General features: G+C 44.0%; 1 protein-coding gene across 3 annotated transcripts in view; it reads right to left on the bottom strand.

The window, feature by feature from the left end:
- SPEN (spen family transcriptional repressor) overlaps positions 1-26,128 on the bottom strand; it is a 91,389-nt gene that overhangs the window by 3,686 nt on the left and 61,575 nt on the right. For all 3 annotated transcript variants that reach the window (XM_032759030.2, XM_032759031.2, XM_032759032.2), the window contains 6 exons: positions 21,329-21,480; positions 17,947-18,072; positions 17,481-17,594; positions 16,019-16,132; positions 14,628-14,728; positions 492-8,658 (listed from right to left, as the gene is read on the bottom strand). In XM_032759030.2, the coding sequence (XP_032614921.1) occupies positions 492-8,658; positions 14,628-14,728; positions 16,019-16,132; positions 17,481-17,594; positions 17,947-18,072; positions 21,329-21,480 (8,774 nt within the window). The remainder of the gene's footprint in view (positions 1-491; positions 8,659-14,627; positions 14,729-16,018; positions 16,133-17,480; positions 17,595-17,946; positions 18,073-21,328; positions 21,481-26,128) is intronic.

Below are 26,128 nucleotides of genomic sequence, written 5' to 3'. Positions count from 1 at the left end.
CCATGTTGGCCAAGTTGGTCTTGAACTCCTGACCTCGAGTGATCTGCCAGCCCTGGCCTCCCAACATGTTGGGATTACAGGCGTGAGCCACTATGCCCGGCCTTTTTTTTTTTTTTTTGAGACTGGGTCTCGCTCTGTCACTGGAGCGTAGTGGCATGACCTTGGTTCAATGCAACCTCTGCCTCCAGGGCTCAAGCGATTTTCCCACCTCAGCCTCCCAAGTAGCTGAAACCACAGGTGTGTGCCACCACACCTGGCTAATTTTTGTAATTTTTTTTTTATAGAGATGGGGTTTTGCCATGTTGCCCAGGCTGGTCTCGAACTCCCGGGCTTAAGCAGTCTTCCCATCTGGGCCTCCCACAGTGCTGGGATTACAGGCATAAACCACCACACCTGGCCCCTGATTTCCTTAACACATCTTTGCTTAAAAGCCTACTGAGCCCCAGAAGCACATGCCCAACAGACAGTGGGGAGATACCTGGCTGGCTCACCTGAGCAACTGTCTTGGTCCGGGAAGGCAGGCCGACAGAGGAAGCAGCGGGAAACTGAGTGTGTGTGAGCTGGGCCGTGGGGTGGTAGGTGCGGATGTCGCCGTACCGGTACTCTTGAAACAGCTCCCCGCTGGAGTGCACAATCTGCACCCCATGGGTGACCACCACAGGAGGGGTCAGAGGCAGACCCTGGAGTTGGTTACTGGGGGTAACTGTGAGGATACGAGCCTCACCATGAGGGGCAGGGGCAGGGGCAGGAAGGGGGACAGGGACAGGGACGGGGGCAGGGGTGGGGGCAGCTTTGGCATCTGGTGTCTTGGCAGCTTCCTTCCCTGGCTGCTGAGGGGCCTTGCTGGCTGGTGGCACCTTCACCACCCCATCCGCGGCCCTGGGCTGCTCGCTGACTGCTGTCACGTGTGGATGCACCATGATCCTCACATCCCGTGGCACAGTATAGGGGTGCAGTCGGTACTCAGACTGCATGACTAGTACCTCTGACTGCACAGGGGCTGTGGCTCGAGCGACGGGAAGGTGATAATGCACTTCCTCCTCAGGAGGGTGCTGGGAGGCCAGCGCAGGCACACCAGCTGGGGCTGGCTGCGGGGTGCTGGCACGCTGTGGGGCCCTGACCTCTATTTGCTGGGGCTGCAGCGGAGCCCGAGGAGAGTGAAGCGCTTCTGGCCGGATGCTGTAGGTGATACTGGGCAGTGTGGGAGTGTTCATTCTCACCTCGCCCTGGGAGAGGTGGCTCAGGGACACAGTCTGGGTGATGCTGTGGGGTGGCATGATGACAGACTGCTCTGGGTGGATGCTGGAGATGAACTGGGGCACTGGGATGCCTGCAGCCAGCATGACTGTGGCGTTGGTGGAGAGCGCCGTGGATGCAGTACTGCTGGGGTGGCTTGCCCTTGGGAATGAGGATGGCCCAGGTCCACTCGGTCGAGGAGAATGAGCGTCTAGCTTTGTGGCTGCCAAATGGGAGACAGTCCGATCTGCTGGGATGCTGGGCCCCGAGGGGACATGGTTGACTTCTGTAGGCAGTTTGCTGGGCAGAGCAGGAGGGTGGTGGGACGTGAGCGTGGACCCCAGGTTGGCCGGCTGAAGGACCTTGGTCTCAATTTTAAGGGTGACGGGGTCAGCAAGCTTCTTGTTTGTGGTGACAATGCTTGGGGTGAGTACCAGCTGGTTGTGAACCAGCACAGGGGGTGTGTTGATCCCCTGGGTGAGAACCTTCACCGTGCCTCCCTGGGTGACAGGTGTGGACACCGAGAGGTGAATGGGCTCGGGCTTCTCCAAGGATGGCCTATCGGCCTTCACAGATGAAATCACAGGAGAGGCATTATATGTCTGGGCGGTCAGTACCAACGTGGAATGGGTGGCCACGTTCGCATAGCCTGCAGGAGCTTGAGGGCCTTTGGATGGAGGCTGCGATGCTGTGACAGAATCGGGTTTGACCTGGGACTTGGACACCGACTGCTGAAATTCAATGTCCATTGCACTGGCCGGGGGGATCTGGCTGATCTTCGCACTGATCCGCTGTGGGCCTTCGGTCTTCTGCCCTGAATAACTCAGGAGCACAACCCCTTCAGAAGTGTTCACACGCAGCCCCGCCCCTGAGCCCGTGTCTGCCGGACGATCGTCAATCACAGGCATGGACCCTGGGTGGAATCGACTGTTTTCATTAGCACTCACTCTTTGTTTGCACTTTGCTGACGGCGCAATCACTGCCCCTGCCATTGTCACCGTGCCTGTTGTGGCCGTCACACCACCAGATGCAGCAGTAACTGCACCCGCTGTGACAGTCACTGCACTTGCTGTGGCATTCACTGCACTCGCAGCGGCATTGACTGTGCCTGGGGCGGCATTCACTGTGCCCACTGTGGCGTTCACTGGAGTGGTGAGAACATTCACTGGCCCTGTGAGAACATTCACAGGCCCCTTCAGGACGTTCACGGGCCCAGCAGGGGTACTCACCAAACTTTTCAGTGTGGTCACTGAGCCCTTCACGGGGCCTTTCAGGGCATTCACTGGGACCAGGGAGACGTTCACCAGGCCAGTGAGTGCGCTCACCAGACCAGTGAGGGTTTGAGGAGCTGGTTTTGCCAAGGTTATCTTCTGTGAATTTTCCAGGTCAATGCTGACAGGCATCCGGCTAATAACAGAGGTAATTTTGGGAGCAATGACTGGAGCCACCTTTTCCTTGTCAGCAACTACCAGCACCTCCGAGGCTTGTGTCTCAGAGTTGTTTGTCACTGGAGCTGCTGTTTTTTCTTCTAAAGGCTTTTTAGATTCAACTGGAGGGGGCGGGGCCTCATGTAGGCAAGGGGCAGCACTGACAGGCTCTGCAATGGCTGTGGTGACACTTGTGGAAGTGACACCTGTGGCAGACACATACTTGGGGTCCATGAGAATCTTCCTTAGGGTGCTGGAGCTGGTGTCGACATCAGAGGCCTTTGTGTCTGGGGGAAGAGCTGGAGATGGAGTGGACTGAGCCCGTGGCTCTTCCTGCCTTGTGATCCACTCTGTCACCTTAGTAGGGGGGCTCTGGTGTGGAATCCCCCCAGAGGCGACAGGAGGTGAGAGCTTTGCTGCAGTTACAGAAGGCAGTGTGGGTAGGGGGATGCTTGGATCGCTGGGTGGGGTCACCGGGTCACTTTCAATGATGGAATGCACCCTGAACCTGGCTTGAGGCTCCTCATCCACCGGCGCTGGCTGGGGAGGTTGGGGAAGGTCTGGGGGCACAGATGCTTTGGTTGGAGTCCTTTCCTCAACACTGATTTCTTGGGACGAATTCTCTGTGGAGGGAGTCTTGCTTAGGTCAGAAGTACATGACTCAGGAGGAGTGGAATGGGGTTTCTCACTCTGCTTTTCTTCCTGTGGGGCTTCGGGGTGCTGTACTGTTGTCTCCTCATTTGCAGCAGGACTCTCACCTTGAGCTTGGTCGGATTCAGGGACATGGCTCTCTACAGGAGCCACCACTTTCTTGTTTGTGTTCCGTTTGCGGCGTGATCGGGTTTTCTGGCGCCCTTTGTCTTTCCGAACAAGAGTGACTTCCGCTTCTTTAGACCCTTTGGCTTCTGGCACTGATTGTGAGGTTTCACTGCTATTTCCTCTGGCTTCCTTGGTATCTGTTGAGCCTGCTGAGGGGTCAGGAGCATTGACTGGCGGCCTAGAAGATTCTGTAGCAGCCTCAGTTTCCAGGATGCCAGATACAGCCTCATCTGCCTCCATTCCTTCCTCAGAAGACTGCAGCGCCTGTGCACCTGCAGAGGGTTGCAGATCTGTTTGGGATTCTCCAGGATAAGGTGGAGGTGCTGGGAAGTTTTCTGGCTCCCCAGAAATGTCATTGATGATGGAGCCGATGGCTGCAGCCAGCTCTGTTTCACTTGCTTGGTGTGCAGGCTTGTCCCTGTCCTCTGGGGCAAGGCCCTCTGGTGCATCTGCCTTATAGGCAGCAGAGGCAGAGGCCTCGGCGAGCTTTGCGATGTGTTCCACGGCCTGCTCCAGCTCCATCTGCTTGGCTAACTGGGTGGCTTCTGGGGACGGCCCAGAGGCAGACACGTCTTCTTTCTCTGGTTCCTTGTCTGGATCAATTGGATCACTTTTCAATTGGGATGACAAACCATCCTCCTTTTGGGGACTCTCACTTTTCTCAGGGGAGACTGCCACCACCCCAGCTTCCCTCTCTCCTGCCTGTGCTGCAGCCCCCCTGGGACTGACAGCAGCATCCACATTTTTCAGACTTGCAGATTTGTCCACTGCTAACCTGGAGTTTCGAGATCTTCCTCTCTTTGATTTGGAGTTTTTTTCAGGGGCCGGTTTTTTCTCTACAACTTCAACAGGGGCGGCTTCAGGGGGGGTTTTGTCTGTGCCAGCATCTTTTCTGTCACGTTTCTGTTCACTCCCTGCCTCCTCCTCAGCAGCCTTGCGTTCCGTGGAGCTCTCTTTCACGCCTATTTGGGGGCCCACCTCAGTGGTGGCCTCAGGACGTGTAGCATCCACCTTCGGTTCATTTTTTCCCTTTTTTCCTTGGGGGCCACCACCAGCTGCAGTTTTCTGGGACCGTGGGGACCGCCATCCCTCAGGTGGCTTGAGTGTTTCTGCAGGTTCCTTGGCCTCGTTCTCCTCCTCTTCATCGGCTCGCCGGCGTGTCTTTGGAGGCCTTCCCCTCCGAGGGGTGGTGGGAACCGCCGCGGCCTCCTGAAGCTCTCGCTCCAATCTCTTTCTGGTCACTCTTGGTTGCTCAACGGGCTCTTTGACAGGAGAGCGGTTTTCGTGGTCACCCATGGTTGCATAGACGCTCCTTACATTCCGGCGCCTTGTTCGGCTGAGAGGCAAGCTTGGTTCGGGATGTTCAAGGTCTGCAGCAGAGTTTTTAGAAGCAGTCCTTGTAATCTTCTCTGCCTCCATCTTCAATTCCAAAAGCTTCTGTGCTTCTCCCCGAGGAGAACTGGACCGCTTGAGTTTTTCCCGGTCTATCCTCTCACTCTTCCTTGTGACGGGCTTCTCCACGATACTCACTGCAGCTGCCTGAACAGCGGTCTTTGAACGCTTGCTTTTGTTTGGCTTTTTATCCTTTGCAGCAACTGGAGGAGCAACCTCTAAATCTTCAGAAGCTGGGGGCTGAGCCTCAGGAGCAGCTTCGGCTTTCTGGTTTGCATCAGGCTCAGCATCTGCAGTGGCGTCTGGCTTTTCGGCCTTTGGCTCATTGGCTTCCTCAGACTTCTGAGATGGTTTTGAAAGTGGCTGGGTACTGTCAGGCTCTGGATCTACGTTGCTCTCTGCCTGGGAAAACGAGGCCCCAGGAGTTGGAGGCTTGGCATCCAGATAAGGCAGCTGGTCACCTGATGAACCTTCCTCAACACGTGCAGGCATCACGGCAGCTTCTTTATTGGGGTCTGCTCCTGGGGGCAGGTCTACTTGTTCCAGCTGTTCCACAGGGGCAGGAGCAGGTTCAGACACAGGCTTTGCTTCTTCTGAGACAGTGGCTGGCTCCACAGTCTTCTCTTCTGTTACCAAAGGTGCCTCTACCATTTTGTCACCAGTGGTCTTCTCTAGTGCTGATGGGGCTGATTCTAGAGTTACGACTGTTACACTTGGAGGCCCAACGGAAGGTGGAGTTTTTAGTTCTGAATCTTTATTCTCAGGAGCAGATTCTGGGGTCTTGGGATGATTTTCTATATCTTCCTGTTTCTCAACCTCTTTGGGTTTCTGGTCTTTTTCTTTTTCTTTCTGTTGCATCCGTGTGAGCTCCATAAATCTACTATGGAACAGAACTACTGGTTCTTGAATGGAATCAGTTGTGCTGTTTGCTCCCTCAGATGTCTGCTTCCCATAGATCCTACCAGAAATGAAGTCAGAGTCTTCCTCTTTTCTCTCTAGATGCTGCAATCGCTTGGAATCTTGTTCAAAGATTGAGCTGTGTAAAAAACGAGAAGCAAACAATTCCTGCCTCTCTTGCTCTTCTTCTTTATGGTCCTCTTTCTTATCATCCATTTTCCCTTCTGAATCAGTCCTAATTTTCTTCTTTTTCATGTACCAGGATGGAATAGGTCTTGGAGCAGAGTCAACCTTTTCTTTATCTTTGTTGTTTCGAAAATTTGCAAATCGGGAGTCCCAATCAAGAAAAGACCAATTTTCTTCACGAGATGAAGAGAGGGATTTAGCTCTTTCAAGCAAAGCTTTAGTGTCTGGTGTGATTGTCTTATCCAATGCAAAAGAGTAAAATTTGTTCCTTTCTAAAGAACTAGAGAGTCTTTCATCTCGCTCACGTAGCTTGTCTTCTCTGTCCCTCAATAAAAAAGACAATCGAGAACTTTCATATAATGCAGAGGCTCTGGGTGAGTGGGATTTGTGTTCACCATCTTCGTCAGAATCAGAAGGTACCTCACCAGGTTCCAGATCTCGTACAGACCTTTTTCGAAGGCTCTCTCTCTTAATTATGCTGTTTGGGAAACTCACATCAAATCTGCTGGCATCTTGTTTCATCTGAGAGTCCCAACGATTTAGTTCATCTTCAGAATTTAAGACAGATAGTTTTATTTTGGCCATATCTGCCATCTGTTCTCTCCTGCTGGAATCATAAGGATTAAATTTTAACGACTCTTCCCTGACTGTTATGTTAGAATAGGAGAGGACTTTTTCATCTACTTTAGGAGACCCTTTTACTGACATTAGCCTAGGGGAGCCTATGGGATCCTCATCTTCATGGAAGGAACCATGTCGGACACTGGGAGAACAACCAGTCCTTTCAGAATCTTCGCTGATTTGGCGTGAACTTCTGTAATTCCGTTCTCGCTTGGTGCAGACATCAAAATCGACATGATCCATCCTTTTCTTTTTGCTAGGAGGAGAGTCATCAGTGACATCTTGAGGGGGTTTGCCTACCTCGTGAACGAGGCTACGTCTTTCATATTCATCTACATCTTTTTTAGGACTGCCAAACTTCTCAGACTTGGCTATTTCCATTTCCATCTGCTGTTTCCTACGACTCTGCTCCATTTGTTTTCGGTAACTCTGCGTGTGATCGATGTCAATGCCAATTTTTTCTTCAGTATTTACTGAATGTGATTTCTCTTGGCCTGATTTACGTTCAGGTGTTTCATCACGAAGACTGCAATAGTTTTTCCTAACGTCTTCTCTCTCTGGTCCTTGATCATCTAATACCTGCAGCTGTTTGAGCTGTGGTTTTGAGGGAATGGGCTTTTTTGATTGGATTTCTTGATTTTCCACAGATTCACCTGCTGGTTCTCCCAGTCTTGCTTGTAGGTCTGAGCTGGGCCTTGAGCCAGACCCAACAGAAATACTGGCAAGCTCCTGACAGTCTTTGGGGCTGGCAACAGTATTAAGTCTGTCCAGTTTGATTTTTTTAGATTCTCTTTTAAGAATTTCTTTCCTCACAGGCTTTCTTTCAGCCTCTCCTTCCCTCAGCACAATGACCTCTCTAGAGGACACGTCAGGCTGCTTTTTTGAAAGTACGCGAGCATCCTCCATCTCTGGACTGCTTTTCTTGATCTCTGGTTTTTGCTTTTCTGCTTTTAAATTGGAATCTGCAAAGCGCCTTTTCCTTGCTTCCAGCTTCTCCAGATCCACAGCATTTACCCCGTCTGCAGCCTGCTCAGGCTTGAGGTGTTTCCTGGCTTTAAGCCTGCCCTCCTTCTCCACCACTTCAACATGGCTTGAAAGCCCCTTTTCCTTTGGTACTTTCATTCTAACTGATTCCAATTTAGACAAGTCAGATTTTGCAGGCTCCGTCTGAGAGACCTGAAGTTTCTGGTCCATGGTAGAAGATTTGACAGTGTCATTATCAAGCTTGGCTTTCAACTTTTCCACAGGAGTGTGGTCAATGACCTTTCCCTCTTTCTCTTTCACTCGAGTCAAAACCACGCAAGGCATGAGTTCCAGGCGGTTTTTTGCTATTCCCTCTTTGTCAGCTTTCTCTCTGCTCAGTTTATTACAACTCCTGGGCTTTTCAGGGCTTTGCTCTCGCTCATTTTCTTGGTCCGTTTCTGAAGACTGAGAACTAGGAGAGTGAACCTTTCCTTTGCGTTTTTGCTTGTCAGTTTTGTCCTTTTCCACTTTTTCCTTCCGTATTAAGCGTCTCTCTCTCTCCACTCTCTCCGGATCAAAAGTTCGTTCTTTATCTGTCTTTTCATTTTTTGTATAGCGCTCCAAACGAGATTTGTCAAGTTTCTCATATTTTGGAGGGGAGAGTGAGCTACAGCTTCCACTCCGGTCTGAGGATCGGCTGTAAAGCCTCCTCTCAGAATCACTCGGCAACCTCTCTGCCTGAGAGGGAGACGCTCCAGGACTCTGTGGACGTCGCAAGTGAACAGGACTTTGACTTCGTTCAATTGGCCTCCTCTCATGGTCTCTGTCCCGGTCAGACTCAAATCTGTCACGTTCTCTTTCTCGTTCCCTTTGCCTGTAACTATATTCCCTAATATCTTGTTCATAAGGATCATTCCTGTAATCCCTGTATTCCCGAGGATCATCATAGTATCGTGATTCATAGTAGTCTCCTTGGTAAGTTTCCCATTCTGAATAAAACTCTCTCCCTCGAGCTGGATAGTCCCGCCTGGAATCCTCAGGATAAGTGCCTGGAGTTCGAACACTCTCATAATATGTACGATCTTGGTTATAGTCGTAGGATGCCCTTCGTTCCTCTCTGCCAAAAAATAACAAAGATATTAGTTCTTTTGTTTCCTCATCACTTATGCATGAAATCATACATATGAAATCAGAAATTCCTGCTTCTAAAAAATTTTTGACATTATTTAATCATTTGTGAAATGATTAGTTTGTAGTAGCTATCCACTATAGCTTCAAGTAGCTACTAGGCACTTGAAATCTAGCTAAATTGAGATGTGTAAAATACACACCCAATTTTGTAGACCTAGTTTATAGAAAAACAATTTAGACTGATTACATGTTGAAACAACATTTTAGATATATTAAAGAAAATTAATTTCATTTTGTCTTTTTAATGTGGCTACTAGAAAATTTAAAATTACATATACAGAACTTATATAACTTACATTATGCTCCTATTGGGCAGTGGTGATTCAACCCTTTTTTAATGTTTCTGGTAACTCCGGCATTGTGACAAAGCAGACACTAGTTAGTGGACAATATCCCCATACTCCTACCTAAGTCTCCCACAAAATTACTATTCTATAAAAAGATATTCTTACCATAACTTGGGAAATAAATCCACTGTTTAGAAAAACAGATAAAAATTTTAACTAAAATCTTGCCATCTATGTGACCTGTATGATACTGTTAACACTTCTATCTAATTCACAGTTTTTAAAAAATACACTGGAACCTGGTTAAACTCTCTGAACTCAGTCTCCTCACTCATAAAATAATGGTAGCTTTTCCTCATAAAGCTCTTAAAAAGATTAATACCTGTAAAAACTTTCCTAGCATAATCCTAGGCAGGTACTTGGCCTTAGTAAATGTTGTCACTTTCCCCCAGGCTGCCAACTAACAAACCAGGGATGACTGCAAGCACCGTGAAAGAACTCCTCCAGTTTTAAGGAACTTACCACAGGTTTTCTCCCACAGGGACCTGTCTGGTGCCTTCAAAATAGGATTAAATTTACACACAAGAACATATATTATATGAAATTAAATACACCTGTAATAGAGACCAATTACTTCCTTCACTCATTCATTCTCAGCAATGTTTGTTCTCTCACTTAGATACACCTGGCTCATTCTAGATAACACTGCCATTAGTAGCTCGCTGAAAGAACACTAGAATTTGGCTGGACGCAGTGGCTCATGCCTGTAATCCTGGCACTTTGGGAGGCCGAGGCGGGTGGATCACGAGGTCAGGAGATCGAGACCATCCTGGCTAACATGGTGAAACCCCATCTCTACTAAAAATAGAAAAAATTAGCCAGGTGTGGTGGTGGGCGCCTGTAGTCCCAGGTACTCGGGAGGCTGAGGAAGGAGAATGGCGTGAACCTGGGAGGTGGAGCTTAAAGTGAGCCAAGATCGTGCCACTGCACTCCAGCCTAGGCGACAGAGCAAGACACCGTCTCAAAAAAAAAAAAAAAGAACACTAGAACATAAGCCCCATAAAGGCACAGGCTTTGTCTTCTTGGCCAAAATTTCTCTAGCTCTTACAACAGCACTTGGCTCATAGCACTCAACTATTTGTTAAAAGAATGAACTTTAGAAAAATATATCAAAGCTGCTACTAAATGATGTTCCAACTCCTTTGAACAGCAAACGAAGCATCTAGACTGAACATTCCAACACTGGAAGCATCAATAACACATTATTTTATATATATGTGTGTGTGTGTGTGTATATATATATCCGAGCTGGAGTGCAGTGGCACAATCTTGGCTCACTGCACTCCACCTCTGGGGTTTAAGTGATTCTCCTACCTCACCACCACCATGAGTAGCTGGGAATACAGGCATGCGCCACCATGCTTGGCTAATTTTTTTGTATTTTTAGTAGAGACAGGTTTCACTGTGTTGGCCAGGCTGAACTCAAACTCCTGACCTCTGGTGATCTGTCCGCCTCAGTCTCCCAAAGTTCTGGGATTACAGGCATGAGCCACCGTGCCTGGCCTATTATATGTACTTATACTGAACTTTCTCAAAGAAAATATTTTATTGTGTATCTATGATATTTGGTTTAATTGGATTCAAGATGATCCTTCCACAGCTCCATGGGAATCAGATTCCTTGTCTAAATACTGACCAGCCAGCTCATAAATAACTGTTACTAGGCATCGAATTAGGCTAATTTAACTCATTACCACCATAAATACATACTTTGAGGATGTATTTTCCACATGAAGGTGAACACATTATATACCTTCTAATATTATAAAGTGAGTAAGACACCTAGAATGGTCATTAGTTTACTGCCCATATTAATGGTAGGCTTGAGTCATATTTTAAAAACACAGTATCAAGATATCTTTTTAATTAAGCAAACTAAAACTATATCTAAAAATATGGGCTGGGCATGGTAGCTTAGGCTTGTAATCCTAGCACTTTGGGAGGCCTGCTTGAGGCCAGGAGTTCAAGACTGGCAGGATCAACACAGCAAGACCCCATCTCTACAAAAAAAAAAAAAAAAATTAATAAAAATTTATAAAGTAGTAATATAAAAAAAAGTTTTGGAAGGCAGAAATATATGTATAAGCATTCATGCTGCAGCACTGTTCAGCTTAGCAAATACTTATTTTGCTGGGCCCCATGACAACAAAAGAAATAAGCAGTTCTGCCCTCAAAGAATTCAACAATTTAAGCAGGGACAACACAACTGGCACTTGGACCATGTACGGGGACACTGAGGAACTGCAGAAAGTCAGAGAGAACTCTGTTCACAAAACCACACAGTATCCAAAGTACCATAAGTAGATGTCATCTGAATCACAATGTGACCCTGTAAATTCATCTCGAGAACCACTTTGGTAAAGGGTAAGCTCAATGCACTAGCAGGTAGGAACCCTAGGTTTATCCCCAGCCCAGCCCCTTAGTGGCCTGTGACCTTATTAGCAAAAGTTCCTTCCATAAAAAGCGTTACCTGACAAGAGTATTAGAGGGATCAAATGAAATACTACTTGGAAAATGGGAAAGCCCTGTGCAAATACAGTTGTCATTTGCATTCCTGAGCTTATCATTAGCGTTAAAGCATTTTTTTCATTCATGCATCAACTACTCAGTGAGATAACTTCCATTCTATGGAAGAGGCAAAGATCCTCAAGGTCTACTGCAAGGAATGCATTCCATAAGCACTGCCAACTGAAACCACACGGGGCAAACCTGGGTCACAGTGAAGTCCCACACCCTCCTGCTTCCTCACGAGGAGATAACCGCCATTTGAGAGGGATAAATAACCATGAGAAAAAAACACAGAACAAACCCAAAGCCAGTTAGTTCATCACTAAAAAAAAAACAATGACTTTTGGCCGAGTGCAGTGGCTCACACCTGTAATCCCAGCACTTTGGGAGGCCGAGGCGGGTGGATCACCTGAGGTCGGGAGTTTGAGACCAGCCTGACCAACATGGAGAAACCCCATCTCCACTAAAAATGCAAAATTAGCCAGGCCTGGTGACGCGTGCCTGTAATTCCAGCTACTCTGGAGCCTGAGGCAGGAGAATCGCTTGAACCCGGGAGTCGGAGGTTGCGGTGAGCCGAGATTGCGCCACTGCACTCCAGCCTGGGCAACAAAAGCAAAACTCCGTCTCAAAAAAAAAAAAAATAGATTTTAAGTAGTAATATACAAAAAGTAACACCCACATTACATTATTCAACCCTCACACAAAACTCCTGTTTTAAAATATTTAATATACACAGAGGATTTTAATGGATTTTCTATGTTTTAGGTGCACGTAAGGCCTCCAGGACACTTTCCACTCACATATAGATAAGAATTCCTTGTAAGCATTTACTGTATTAACAATGACTTCAAACTGCTACTTGGGAAGCCAGGATGGAGAATTTTTTTCTCTCTTGACATAAGACACACACATTATCTTGCATGTGGCCACACAATTTTATGCTCACTCTCGCTGTCTTACACTCACACAACTGAGAAAACAGCCTATCAAGCCTGACTTTCTAGCTAAAGGAGTGTTGATCTTTGAAGCTTTGTGATTTGGATTCTGATCTGGTAAGAAACCATCAAAACCTGACAAGTTTGAGCTTTTGAGAATTTGGCCGTAGGGAGCATTTTTCATTTAAAAACACCAAGTAGGCCGGGCGCAGTGGCTCACGCCTGTAATCCCAGCACTTTGGGAGGCCAAGGTGGGCAGATCACAAGGTCAGGAGTTCAAGACCAGCGTGACCAATATGGTGAAACCTCATCTCTACTAAAAATACAAAAATTAGCCAGGCATGGTGGCATGCGCCTGTAGTCCCAGCTACTCGGGAAGCTGAGGCAGGAGAATCGCTTGAACCTGGAAGACAGAGGTTGCAGTGAGCCAAGATCGCATCACTGCACTCTAGCCTGGGCAACAGAGCAAGACTCTATCTCAAAAAAAAAAAAGCACCAAGTATTCAATGACTGTTGTACAATATTCCACTAAGAAATGAATTAATATATATTAATACTTGCTATCACTTAAACAAAAATGAATTGGCAAGAAGAGGCAGTAGAAAGGGAATGCATTCAACAGGGCTTGTGGCAGCACAACCCTGACTTGGCTCATCTTGCCATGGAGCCCTTTTCATACTTTGAACTCAACTGTCTAAAGGCGTTTTTCACACAAACCTTTTGTCTAACACGTATGTATAGGGGTGGAGACCTAGTGGGAACATTCCAGGAAACTTAATCAGAGGCATGTCTGGAAAAACAGCTTGATCATATGGACCAAATTTCCATTTTCAAAAGTAATCAGCTATTGAAGAATCTGGTGGCATTATCTTAAGATGTTTTACTATATTTCGGTCTGTTCAGCAGAAAAAACATTAAATACTACATAACCATGACTGAAAGTATTAACAAGGGGAAATCAGGTTTGCCCTGCACATTGCCAAAGTTACCAGTTTACATATGCTTTGGCTTATTGATTCACTTTGACTATTTAAGAGATTCAACTTTAAAATAAAGCTCTTGATATTCTTTTGTAAGTTTTTTTTTTTTTTTTTTTAAGTTAAATGTATGAGCACATACAACCTGGATGTTGTCATTACTAAATATGTAGCCATTTAAAAGTTTATAATGCACTCTAACATATATTAATACATTTACTTTAAGAAGTAACTGTAAGCAAGATGATTTGTATTTATGATTAATGGTACATAAAGCAGACCAGGTGCGGTGGCTCACACCTGTAATCCCAGCACTTTGGGAGGCCAAGGCGGGCAGATCGCTTGAGCCCAGGAGTTCAAGACCAGCCTGGACAACACGGAGAAACCCTGTCTTTACAAAAATTACTCCAGCGTGGTGGCAAGTGTCTGTAGTCCCAGCTATTCAAGAAAATGACGTGTGAGGATCACTTGAGCCTATAAGGCAGAGACTGCAGTGAGCCATGATCATGCCACTGCACTCCAGTCTGGGTGACATAGTGAGACCCTGTCTCAAAAAAAAAAAAGTACAGGCCGGGCGCAGTGGCTCACGCTTGTAATCCCAGCACTTTGGGAGGCCGAGGCGGGCGGATCACGAGGTCAGGAGATCGAGACCACGGTGAAACCCCGTCTCTACTAAAAATACAAAAAAAATTAGCCGGGCGCAGTGGCGGGCACCTGTAGTCCCAGCTACTCAGAGAGGCTGAGGCCGGAGAATGGCGTGAACCCGGGAGGCGGAGCTTGCAGTGAGCCGAGATTGCGCCACTGCACTCCAGCCTGGGCGACAGAGCGAGACTCCGTCTCAAAAAAAAAAAAAAAAAAAAAAAAAAAAAAAAAAAAAAAAAAAAAAACACAAAAGTACATAAAGTTATCACCTGGCAAAACAGTAACTCTTTCAAGCTCTAGGAGCGTTCAGAGAGAAATCCAGACAGGTTGCTCCAAACCCATAGGAATTACCTGGAAACTGGATTCAAAAAAATAAACCTTTGTTTCCATATGAAAGTAGGGGTAAAGAGTGAAAAATAAAATTTAATGCCATCTTAAGTTTCTGTATTAAAACTCAAGCTACACTGATAAGTTTAAAATACATACCTTCTTTCGGCTAACATTTCATAAAAGTCTCTGATGTCTTGACCAGATTTCTCCATGCAGTGATAAAAAGCCAGCTGACTTTCCCGATTTGCAAAATCCACCTTTAAAAAAAAAAAAAGAGAGGTGTTTGATGCAAGTTTCAAATTTTAATGATGGAAGAATGTTATCAAATTTGTAAATTCTTCACAACATAGCCCTTCTGAGAAAATTTCAGGAAAACAGCAATGTATCTCAAGTAAAACAGTCCCAATCATTGAAACTATATTTTATTAACCTGAAATCTCTCAAATTCTGTATAAACCGTGATAAAGGAATGAAATTTATAAAGTTTCAAACCCAATTGTGAAGGAGTGAAAAAATCAAAATGGAAAACTGAAATGGCAATTAAGTAATCAGATCAACTAAATCCAGCAATCTCTGTTGCCAAAACTACAGTTAGAATATAAAATAAAATATGGATGAACATTTTAAACTTTACTCACAGCTGGGCTTCAAAGTTATTAAAGCATATGATGCCCATCAGCTGTCAATTAGCTTATCATCTTATTTTTAAAATACTTCTTTCAACCTAGCAATCATAGTTATTTCATAGTTATTAAGTGCATAAATTCCTTCAAACTACCACGAATACAAGTTTTTAAATACATACACTAGACATAAAATTATGCTTTCAGTGGCTACCCACTCTTCAGGAGAGTAGGAAAGGAAAGAAAGACATATCATTCAGGATGCTGGACTGATGCTATGAGGCCCTGGGTGTCAGATACCCATGGGTGACTGTGGTTGAGCCTGCGATGAGAGTGTCTATGTGAGCATCAGCACCCAGACACTGAGAAGCACACTTCTTTGAATGAGACGATTTTTAGGGAAGGATCTGTGGCTAATGGTTTAAAGATGCTGTGCCCACAAGTAGCTGAGCATAAAATCGTAATACTCCCCCTTAAACACTAATGATACAGCATATGTGTCCTGTAAACCACTCCCCTGGCTGGCAGCCTACAAAATGCTAGTTATTAATGGGGTGAGTTTTTTTTTTTTTTTTTTTGAGATGGAGTCTCACTCTGTCACCCAGGCTGGAGTGCAATGGCATGATCTCAGCACACTGCCACCTCCGCCTCCTGGGTTCAAGCAATTCTCCTGCGTCAGCCTCCCAAGTAGCTGGGATTAATAGGCATGCGCCACCACGCCCAGCTAATTTTTTTTGTATTTTTAGTAGAGACGGGGTTTCACCATGTTCATCAGGCTGGTCTCGAACTCCTGACCTCAGGTGATCCACCTGCCTTAGCCTCCCAAAGTGCTGGGATTACAGGCATGAGCCACCACGCCCAGCCCAAGAGGGTGAGATTTGAATAGGACTTTGTTTTGCTTCTGTTTAAAGTCATTCTGCATACCTTAATTTTATTCCCACCGATTTTCCTCCCTTTGGTCTCTTTTACAGCTGCTTGTGCATATTCAATTTCATTGTAGAGAACCAGGGCCATGCCTTTTAAGCGGTCAAACACCACCTGTAAAACAAACAAACAAACAAAAAACAAGTAAGAGCCTCATCCAGCTTAGTGTCAGTCCCAACAAAATCCACAAGGACACGGATGAGAAAAAAATATATTTTTATATATTTCATTCTATTAAAAAAAGTGTGATGCACATTGTAGTGAACACAATAAAATGAAAATGTGCAGGGACTGTTTACAATCATAGACATTATGGGTTGAGATATTATGCCTTTAATTTGTTCTTCTGTATTTTACTTTGTTTTCCATGTTTACTGACCACTATATTGTATTTCAGTAAAGTATTCATCTTGTTTTGGCTCAAAACAAAAAGCAAAACCAACAACAACAACAAAAAACACCCTTGAAAGGAAGGAAAAATTAAGAACAACAAAGAATTTCTGTGAACTTTGGCTACAAGTAGCATAACTGTCTTAAGGCTGTGGATTTTTTTATACAGGCAATCTTTAAGATGTGTATTTCTCTCAACAACAAAAGCTACATTTAAAGTATTGTCTGCCAGGCGCGGTGCCTGTCATCTCAGCACTTCAGGAGGCAGGGAGGCAGGTGGATCACTTGAGGTCAGGAGTTTGAGACCAGCCTGGCCAACATGGCAAAACCCCATCTCTACTAAAAATACAAAACTAGCCAGGCGTGGTGGCACACACCTGTAATCCCAGCTATTCGAGAGGCTGAGGCTACAGAATCGCTTGAACCTGGGAGGCGGAAGTTGCAGTGAGCTGAGATCCCGCTGCGGCACTCCAGCCTGGGTGACAGAGCGAGACTCTGTCTCAATTAAAAATAAATAAATAAATTTAAAAAAAAATAAAGCATTGTCAAGGCTATACAATATACCTACCACAGAGTAAACATAGTTTTAAGGAACCGAAGCTTGACCTTCACACACTGAATTGGGTCTGGAGACCCTTTTCCTGTTGCTTATGGATGTATTACATAAAAATCATTGGTTAGATGAATATTCTGTTGTGTGAACTTCCCCTCATTTAAAAAAGTCTAATTACATATTTAGTGCAAATGTGAATAACTATATAATCAGACTATCTAATTTTAATGTAAGATAAAATTATAAAAATCCCTAAGCAACATTTGTATTTCATTCTATTTATACTATGAGAATAGTTTCAAAATTAATCACCTTGGCTAGTTCAAAATAGTTTTTCAAAATACTAATAACTTAAGGCAACAGATGCAAATGCCCTTATTGATCAAATCTTAGCAAACATAATTTTAATGTGCTAGTTATTAAAGAAATAGGCAATGGTAGCCAATTGAGACTGAAAGGAGAGAATACGAAGACGAGTGAGTCAGATGTCTGAACCACACACCAAAACCTCCCGCCTACCTTTACCACAGGCCCATATCGGCAGAAATGTCGTGTTAAATACTGATCTGACACGTTCGAAGAAAGCCCATCTAGCCACACGCAGTTTGTAGGCATGCTCTTTCCAAAACCCAGCTGAATATAAAAGGCAAAATTTCTATTAGTAAAGTTCACAATTACTATTCAACTACAGAATTCTGAGAAAACTGGTTTTCTATAGGAATCTTATCAAATCAACATCTCAAGTGGGAACCATCTGGTTAAAATTAAATAGGAATATATAAAAAAAAAAAATCCTGCCTGGCTAATCAAGTATTAATCAGATTACAGTAGATAATAGGATAGGAATACAAAGAAGTATATCACTTTTATGGTTATCTGTCTTACTAGGATCTTAAATAATAAGGCATATCCAAAAAAAAACCCTTCAAATCTTAAAAAACAAAGTAAATCATAACAGCACAATAATTTATGCAAATTCATTTACCTTGAGGCGATTATTTCCAAGATATTCCCCATCCATCTTCTTAATAGCTTTACAAACGCTAGCAATATCACAGTATTGCAGAAACGCATACTGAGGAACTCCATTTACTTTCTTAATGTCAATATCCTGAAAAAAACCAATGAATACAACTTAGCAATATGCCCAAGAAAATAAATTAGAATGAACCAAGTCCATATAGGGTATTTATTTCTCAAAAAAGTCATGTTCTCAATCATCATTTACTTAAAAAAATTGTACACCTTAATACAATGGTAAGTTACTAGTTTGCTATAAAACATATAGCATTTGTTGTCACAAACCATGAAATCCTTCTCATGTGAAGCTCTCTGCAAAGGAGCAACAGCGTTGCAATTCAAAATTCAAAATTTAAAATCCATAATAACAGCATTAAGAGAAACTTAACGATAATAAAGAAAAGGCAGGCTATTTCATGAAATCCTAAGAAATAATTCCCTTCTGCAATATCTAAAATCGTTATTAGGGGCCAGGCCATTTAAAATACGGTATCTGGCTGGGCACGGTGGCTCACACCTGTAATCCTAGCACTTTGGGAGGCGGAGGCAGGCGGATCACTTGAGGTCAGGAGTTCGACACCAGCCTAGCCAACATGGTGAAAACCTGTCTCTACTAAAAATACAAAAATTGGCTGGGCGCGGTGGCTCACGCTTGTAATCCCAGCACTTTGGGAGGCCGAGGCAGGCGGATCACGAGGTCAGGAGATCGAGACCACGGTGAAACCCCGTCTCTACTAAAAATACAAAAAAAAATTAGCCAGGCGTGGTGGCGGGCGCCTGTAGTCCCAGCTACTCAGAGAGGCTGAGGCAGGAGAATGGCGTGAACCCGGGAGGCGGAGCTTGCAGTTAGCCGAGATTGCGCCACTGCACTCCAGCCTGGGCAACAGAGCGAGACTCCGTCTCAAAAAAAAAAAAAAAAGAAACAAACAAAAATAAAAATAAAAATACAAAAATTAGCCAGGCATGGCGGCACGTGCCTGTAATCCCAGTTATTCTGAAGGCTGAGGCAAGAGAATTGCTTGAACCTAGGAGGCAGAGGTTGCAGTAAGCCAAGATCGCGCCATTGCGCAGGTGACAAAAGTGAAACTCCGTCTCAAAAATAAATAAATAAAATAAAATATGATATCTGAGAAGATTAATAAATCTTTGTTCTTTAACCTTTAAAATTAAAAGATCAATAAGTAAATAAATAACAGATAACTGTCTAAAGACAAAAGAAGCTGGAGCACAGATAGGTTACTGAATTCCATACCACCCATCTAGGTAGGCAGTAGAACTGCAATTAGAGTATATGCTACTCCCACAAAACCAAAAGAATTTGACAAATCAGGCCAGGCGCGGTGGCTCACACTTGTAATCCCAGCACTTTGGGAGGCCGAGGCGGGCAGATCACGAGGTCAGGAGATCGAGACCACGGTGAAACCCCGTCTCTACTAAAAATACAAAAAAACTAGCCGGGCGTGGTGGCGGGCGCCTGTAGTCCCAGCTACTCGGAGAGGCTGAGGCAGGAGAATGGCGTGAACCCGGGAGGCGGAGCTTGCAGTGAGCCGAGATTGCGCCACTGCACTCCAGCCTGGGCGACAGAGCGAGACTCCGTCTCGAAAAAAAAAAAAAAAAAAGAATTTGACAAATCAAAATAATTGAAAATGAGGTCATCCATTTCTCCATCAGCAAGGAAGGACATTGGGGTGGGGCTGACATACCTATCAAGGACACTAACTAACTACCAGGGCTTCCAGTGCTTTGATGAAACCTCAGATGTGTGACTTTGTGGCCAAGAATCTGTAATATCATATTGTTGGAGCATTAATTGGGGGTTATGGTTCTCTATAAGTCTGCTATAGCTGAACCAAGGAGGCATGTGCAGATTTCTACAGAAGTTACGATTCTATGAAAGATTTTGAGGAGATGAGAAAGGCTGGTATCTTATAAAATGATATATCCCAGCCTGGGCATGGTGGCTCACACATGTAATCCCACCACTTTAGGAAGCCAAAGCAGGCGGATCACCTGAGGTCAGGAGTTCAAGACCAGCCTGGCCAACACAGTGAAACCCTGTCTCTACTAAAAAACACAAAAATTAGCTGGGCGTGGTGGCGGGCGCCTGTAATCCCAGCTATTCAGGAGACTGAGGCAGGAGAATCACTTGAACCCAGGAGGCGGAGGTTGCAGTGAGCCAAGATCGCACCACTGCACTCCAGCCTGGGTGACACGAGTGAAACTCCGTCTAAAAAAATAATAATAGTATATCCCAAGATTACAAAGCTGTAACCAAAATATTTTCATTTTGAAACTGACTCCAATTTTGAGTCATAAAGGAACAGAAAACTTCTTGTACCCCTTAATCTAACAATGACTTGCATAATATAAAAAGTGATTCAAATTAAAACTTCCTAATAGAATTGAACTGCTAGCAGACGACACCCATATTCTAGTAGTCCCCAAGGTATTTCTGATGCGCACTGTGATCACAAAACAATCATACACTAATTTGCTGCTTCTTTTTTTGGAGACAGGGTCTCACTCTATCACCCACGCTGGAGTACAGTGGCATGATCTCGGCTCACCACAGCCTCTGCTTCCTGGACTCAAGTGGTTCTCCAGCCTCAGCCTCCTGAGTAGCTGGGACTACTGGAGCAAGCCGCCAACACCCAGCTAATTTTTGTATTTTTACGGAGACAGGGCTTTGCCATGTTGCCCAGGCTGGTCTTAAACTTCTGAGCTCAAAGTGATCTGCCCACTTCACCCTCCCAAAGTGCTGGGATTATAGGTGTGAGCCACCATGCTCAGCCTGCTGCTTCATTTTTACAAACATTTTTCTCTTCCAGATTTTATCCACAGGACTAGAGATGGCATTAAAACAGAACCCAATGAACAAAGAAAGATAAAAATGGGTAAGAGCCAGCCTGGGCAACATGGCAAAACACCACCTCTACAAAAAACACAAAAATCAGCTGGGCGTGGTGGGGACATGTCTACAGTCCCAGCTACTCAGGAGACTGAGAGATGGGAGGATCACTTGAGCCCAGGAGGTTGAGGCTGCAGTGAGTCGTGATCATGACACTGCACTCCAGGCTCGGAGACAGAGTGATACTCTGTCTCAAAAAAAAAAAAAAAAAAAAAAAGATAAAATATATATGTGTAAACAAAGGACATATATTACATTTTTACACACGTATATAGAACCATACCCAATGGGATTCTCTGGATTATCTTTTAGCAAGAGCTAAAAGCACACGACAATATTCATTACACCATTAAATATCACCTTTCCAAATATAATCTGTGCTATGCTTTATGTGTTATGACAAAGACCTAAAATTGTTTTCATAGTAAAAGCAACATACCACAATTTCTCCAAAGCGCTGGAAGATGTTGCGAAGGTCATGGTAAGTAGTGGTTTTTTCAAGGTTGCCAATAAAGAGAGTTCTTGTTGCTTTGGGGTGAAATTCATCTATCCTTTCATCCAAGGGGCGAAATTCATTTTCACTTTCCGTTTCTGTAAGTGGAACGGGGGCCAAGTAAAAAGAAAAGAGAGTATTTTAATGCATATTTATATATCATGGAAAAATCTACATTTAAAAAACAAAATGTCTGAAAAAATGGGCTTGAATACTCACATAAACTGAAATATCATAAACACCTTCAGAAATAGCCATCCCTTACTAACTCTAAAGCAAAAACGGAATACAAAGGCTAAAGAAACGTTTCAAAAAAAATTAAGGCTAAAGTAACACTTTGTTTAACCTTTAAAATTAAAAAATAAACTGATTTAAATCTGCTAAATTAGCTGGGAAGGGTGGCTCATGCCTGTAATTCCAGCACTTTAAGATGCCAAGGTGGGAGGATCGCTTGAGCCCCGGAGTTTGAGACTAGCCTGGGCAACATGTTGAAACCCCATCTCTACCAAAAAAAATACAAAAAATTAGCCAGGTATGGTGGTGCACACCTGTATTCTCAGCTACTCAGGAGGCGGAGGTGGGAGAATAGCATGAGCATGGGAAGTTGAGGCTGCAGTGAACTGTGATCATGCCACTGCATTCCAGCCTGGGTGATGGGAATGAGAGAACCTGTCTCAAAAATAAAATAGAAAAAACAAAATAGGTATCTTTGCTAAGGTGATCTGTTGTTTTTGGGACAGAGTCTCACTGCCACCCAGACTGGAGTGTACTGGTATGATCATGGCTCACTGGAGCCTCAACCTCCCAGGCTCAAGCAATCCTCCAACCTCAGCCTCCTAAGTAGCTGGGACCACCGGTGCATGCCACCATGCCTAGCTAGCTTCCCCCCACTGCTGTAGAGATAAGGTCTCACTTTGTTGCCCAGGCTGGTCTCTGGGCTCAAGCAATCCTCCTGCCTCAGGCTCCCAAAGTGCTGGGATTACAGGCGTGAGCCACTGCACTTGGCCTGATTTGTTTTAAAAATAATCACTGACACAGAAATAGATTTTAAACCCCAGCAAAAATGGTAATTAATTATTTGAGCCTAATCCTAGTTTCCAAAATTACGTAGCAGGCTCTCAATTTGGAGTATAAAACTATACTCTGAAATAGACGTAAAAACTCAGCTGAAAATAGTCCACCTTGTTTGTTTAATTTCATTTACTTTTCAACACTTTATAAGATATTTAGCATTTCGCACCCTCATACTAACACAATAAATCAACTGTCTAAATACGGAAATTTTAGATATAAGAGTAACTATGAAAACTGATTAAAGCAATATCTTTTAAATATCTTTTGATGTTGCATGGTCCCCAATGACAAACAGAAAGAGGTTAAATGATTGTTATGGCTTCTGGCTTCTTCTTCTTCTTCTTCTTCTTCTTCTTTTTTTTTTTTTTTTTTTTTTTTTTTTTTTTTTTTTTTTTTTTTTTTGAGATAGAGTTTCACTCTTGTCGCCTGGGCTGGAGTCCAGTGGAGCAATCTCGGCTCACTGCAACCTCTGCCTCCTGGGTTCAAGCAATTCTCCTGCCTCAGCCTCCCAAGTAGCTGGGATTACAGGTGCCCGCCATCACGCCCGGCCAAATTTTTGTAATTTTAGTAGAGACGGGATTTCGCCATGTTGGGCAGGCTAGTCTCGAACTCCTGACCTCAGGTGATCCGCCCGCCTCAACCTCCCAAAGTGCTGGGATTACAAGTGTGAGCCACGATGTGTGGCCTCTATTTTTTATGATCAAAAGCCCTGGCTTAATTTCTAATTTATCATAGCCTTTCTCTGAAGCTCCATTTATAAACTTGGTCTAGGGCAGGAACGCTCAAGGTTTTGTTGATAACAATTATAGGAAACTACTGTGTGTTCTTTTTTCTTAATGTAAAACAAAGCCATTCAAAAAATTAATATTTAATCAACTTTACTGAACTGAAGCATTTAGGGCCAGCCATTGAACATTACCGATAATGTCAACGACACTGGTATTTTTAAAAACTCAATTTCAGGGACCTTGAGTTAAGTCAGAATACATCTCACTTCTGAGCCCAGACTGATGGCTCCAATGGTAGCTCAACTAATCTTACCCCTTTTGATCAATCAGACTACGATGTACTTTCACATGAAACTCAGATGGACTCAGAAACTACCCAGGACTCATAATAGCTGTCTCCATATATTCTGCATATCTCAAAGGAATATATCTTATTTTAAGCTCAATTTGGTCTTAATTTAAATGTGCACAGACATTTAATAATATTTCAAAAAATTCAGATAGAATATTGAGGTTTGTGCTCCGACAGGCAGAAACACAAGAGGAAAGCATGATTTGCAACTATTAAAATCTGTAACGGCTTCATTCCCACCAAATGGCCTGGTACATTTTCTTTCTTTCTTTTTTTCTCCCCCTTGGAGATAGGGTCTTGCTCTGTTGCCCAGGCTGGAGTGCAGTGGTGGGATCACAGCTTACTGCAGCCTCAAACTCCTGGGCTTAAGCAATCCTCCCACCTCAGCCTCCCAAGTATCTGGGACTACAGGGCCTGGCTGATTTTTTATTTTTTGTAGAGATGGGGTCTCACTTTGTTGCCCAGGCTCATCTCAAACTCCTGGGCTCAAGCGATCCTCCTGCCTCAGCCTCCCAAAGTGTTTACAGGCATGAGCTTGGTCAGGCATGGTGGCTCATGCCTATAATCCTAGCACTTTGGGAGGCCAAGGTAGCAGGATCGCTTGAGCCCAGGAGGTCGAGGTTTTGGTGAGCCATGATTATGACACTACTCTCTAGCCTGGGTGGCAACAGAGTGAGACCCTGTCTCCAATCAATCAATCAAGGTGTGAGCCACCACACTCAGCAGTAAATTTTCAAGATTGGAAATTTAGTTAGCAAAAAAAAAAAAAAGTTTTCCACGTATAGTCCACTTAACCTTCACAACCAGTCAAAGTCTTAATGCCTACACACATTTGGGAAAAAACTTCTTGAACTTGTAATTTCACGCTTAGGGGATTGTAATGCAATGTATGGGAAAAGAAATCTTAGAAGCCACCAAGGGGTCTATATGCAAAGTTAGGTTTCTTGGATTTCGATCTTTGAAAATAATCCTTGACCTAAGCAATCAGCTCAGTACATTTCAGTATAACATTCATGATTTAACCATCTGACAGCATAATTCCAAACAAGTCTCCATACTCAAAATTTAACTGCTTTCACATATCCTATTTAACTGGTATTTAATGTTGTCCTATCTAGGAAAAGTATTTAGCTTTTCTATACTTGAACCAACCAAACTTCTCAAAATTTTCACTGGCAAGTAGGTAAAGCCTATTTCCTAGGTGCTAAATAACTAGGTTAAAAGCTTTTTACAGTAAAAATCTCAAGCTAGCCCTGCCATCTAGAGATAAAAGTTACATACTGAATGCCCCTGGATGAGATCCTCCTTACTTAATAATTATAAATGGCTCGAGAAATGTATATAGATCACACGACATTCTAAATGTTTCTCAAGCCATTCTGACCTGTTCCAAATGTGTTAAATTTTAAAGAACTCCTGGAGTTGCTCTTAGTTTAGTAAAATTTAGGGCAGTCCATCTCAAACTTGATGGAAGAAGGACTGTGAAGGCTTAACCTATTATCCTTTGAAAAGATAATATTCCTTTGAATTGTTATGTTTCATTGTAACATCACAGAGTGACCATTTTGCAGTGGTCACCCTAACAATTCCGTGCCAGTTTTATTATACAAATAACATATTTGTGCATCTTCATCGGGGAACTACATTTTTTTAAATTATCTAATAAATGAATATTACAAGAATATTCATATTTATCCTATAACAGGCCATGTTTAACCTATAAATTCCACTTAAAGTCTTAAAGTTCAAGTGTCTCAGCTTCATAAGGTGACTATAAATTTTTAATGTTTCTATTGATTCCTTTACAAATTTCCTCACAAGTTCTATTAAATTAGGGGTTCCCAAACTTAAGTGTGTAAACTCTGAATCAGTAAGCTGGGGCAGGGTTAAAGAGCCTGCATTTTTAAACAAGTACTACAGGCAGTCCTGAAACAGGAGAAATGCCAGTGCAAGCCACGTGTGAGAAGATTTCCTGCCTTATAACAGGTTCCACAGGTAGGTTCAAGATAATAAATGTTCCCTGGAAATTCTCAGTGGGTTGCACCCATAAGGCTTATTCCTGTTACTCTGTCTTCAAGGTCATGCAAGCTGGAAAAACAGACCCAACTTGTATTGGACATAATAGAAATACAACTGGTCTAACAAGTCCCCCACATCAATATTAAGTAGTTTGCTTCTTTTTTCTTTTTATTTTATTTACTTATTGAGATGCAGTCTTTTTCTGTTGCCCAGGCTGGAGTAGAATAGTGCGATCTCAGCTCACTACAACCTTGACCTCCCGGGTTCACACGATTCTCCCACCTCAGCCTCCCAAGTAGCTGGGATTACAGGCGTGCACCACCAGGCCCAGCTAATTTTTGTATTTCTAGTAGAAACAGGGTTTCACCATGTTGGCCAGGCTGGTCTTGAACTCCTGACCTCAGATGATCCACTCACCTCAGCCTCCCAAAGTGCTGGGATTACAGGCATGAGCCACTGCGCCCAACCAGAAGTAGTTTCCTTTCTAATTCAAGGTAATTCTGTTGTCACACTCCTAGGAGCTACCTCCTAGTTTTGATAAATTCAATCCTTTTGGGAAGGCTGGACTCAATA

The sequence above is a fragment of the Hylobates moloch genome, unplaced genomic scaffold, assembly GCF_009828535.3.
Source record: "Hylobates moloch isolate HMO894 unplaced genomic scaffold, HMol_V3 SCAFFOLD_9, whole genome shotgun sequence".
Lineage (NCBI taxonomy): Eukaryota > Metazoa > Chordata > Mammalia > Primates > Hylobatidae > Hylobates > Hylobates moloch.
This window is presented reverse-complemented; position numbering and strand designations above follow the sequence as displayed.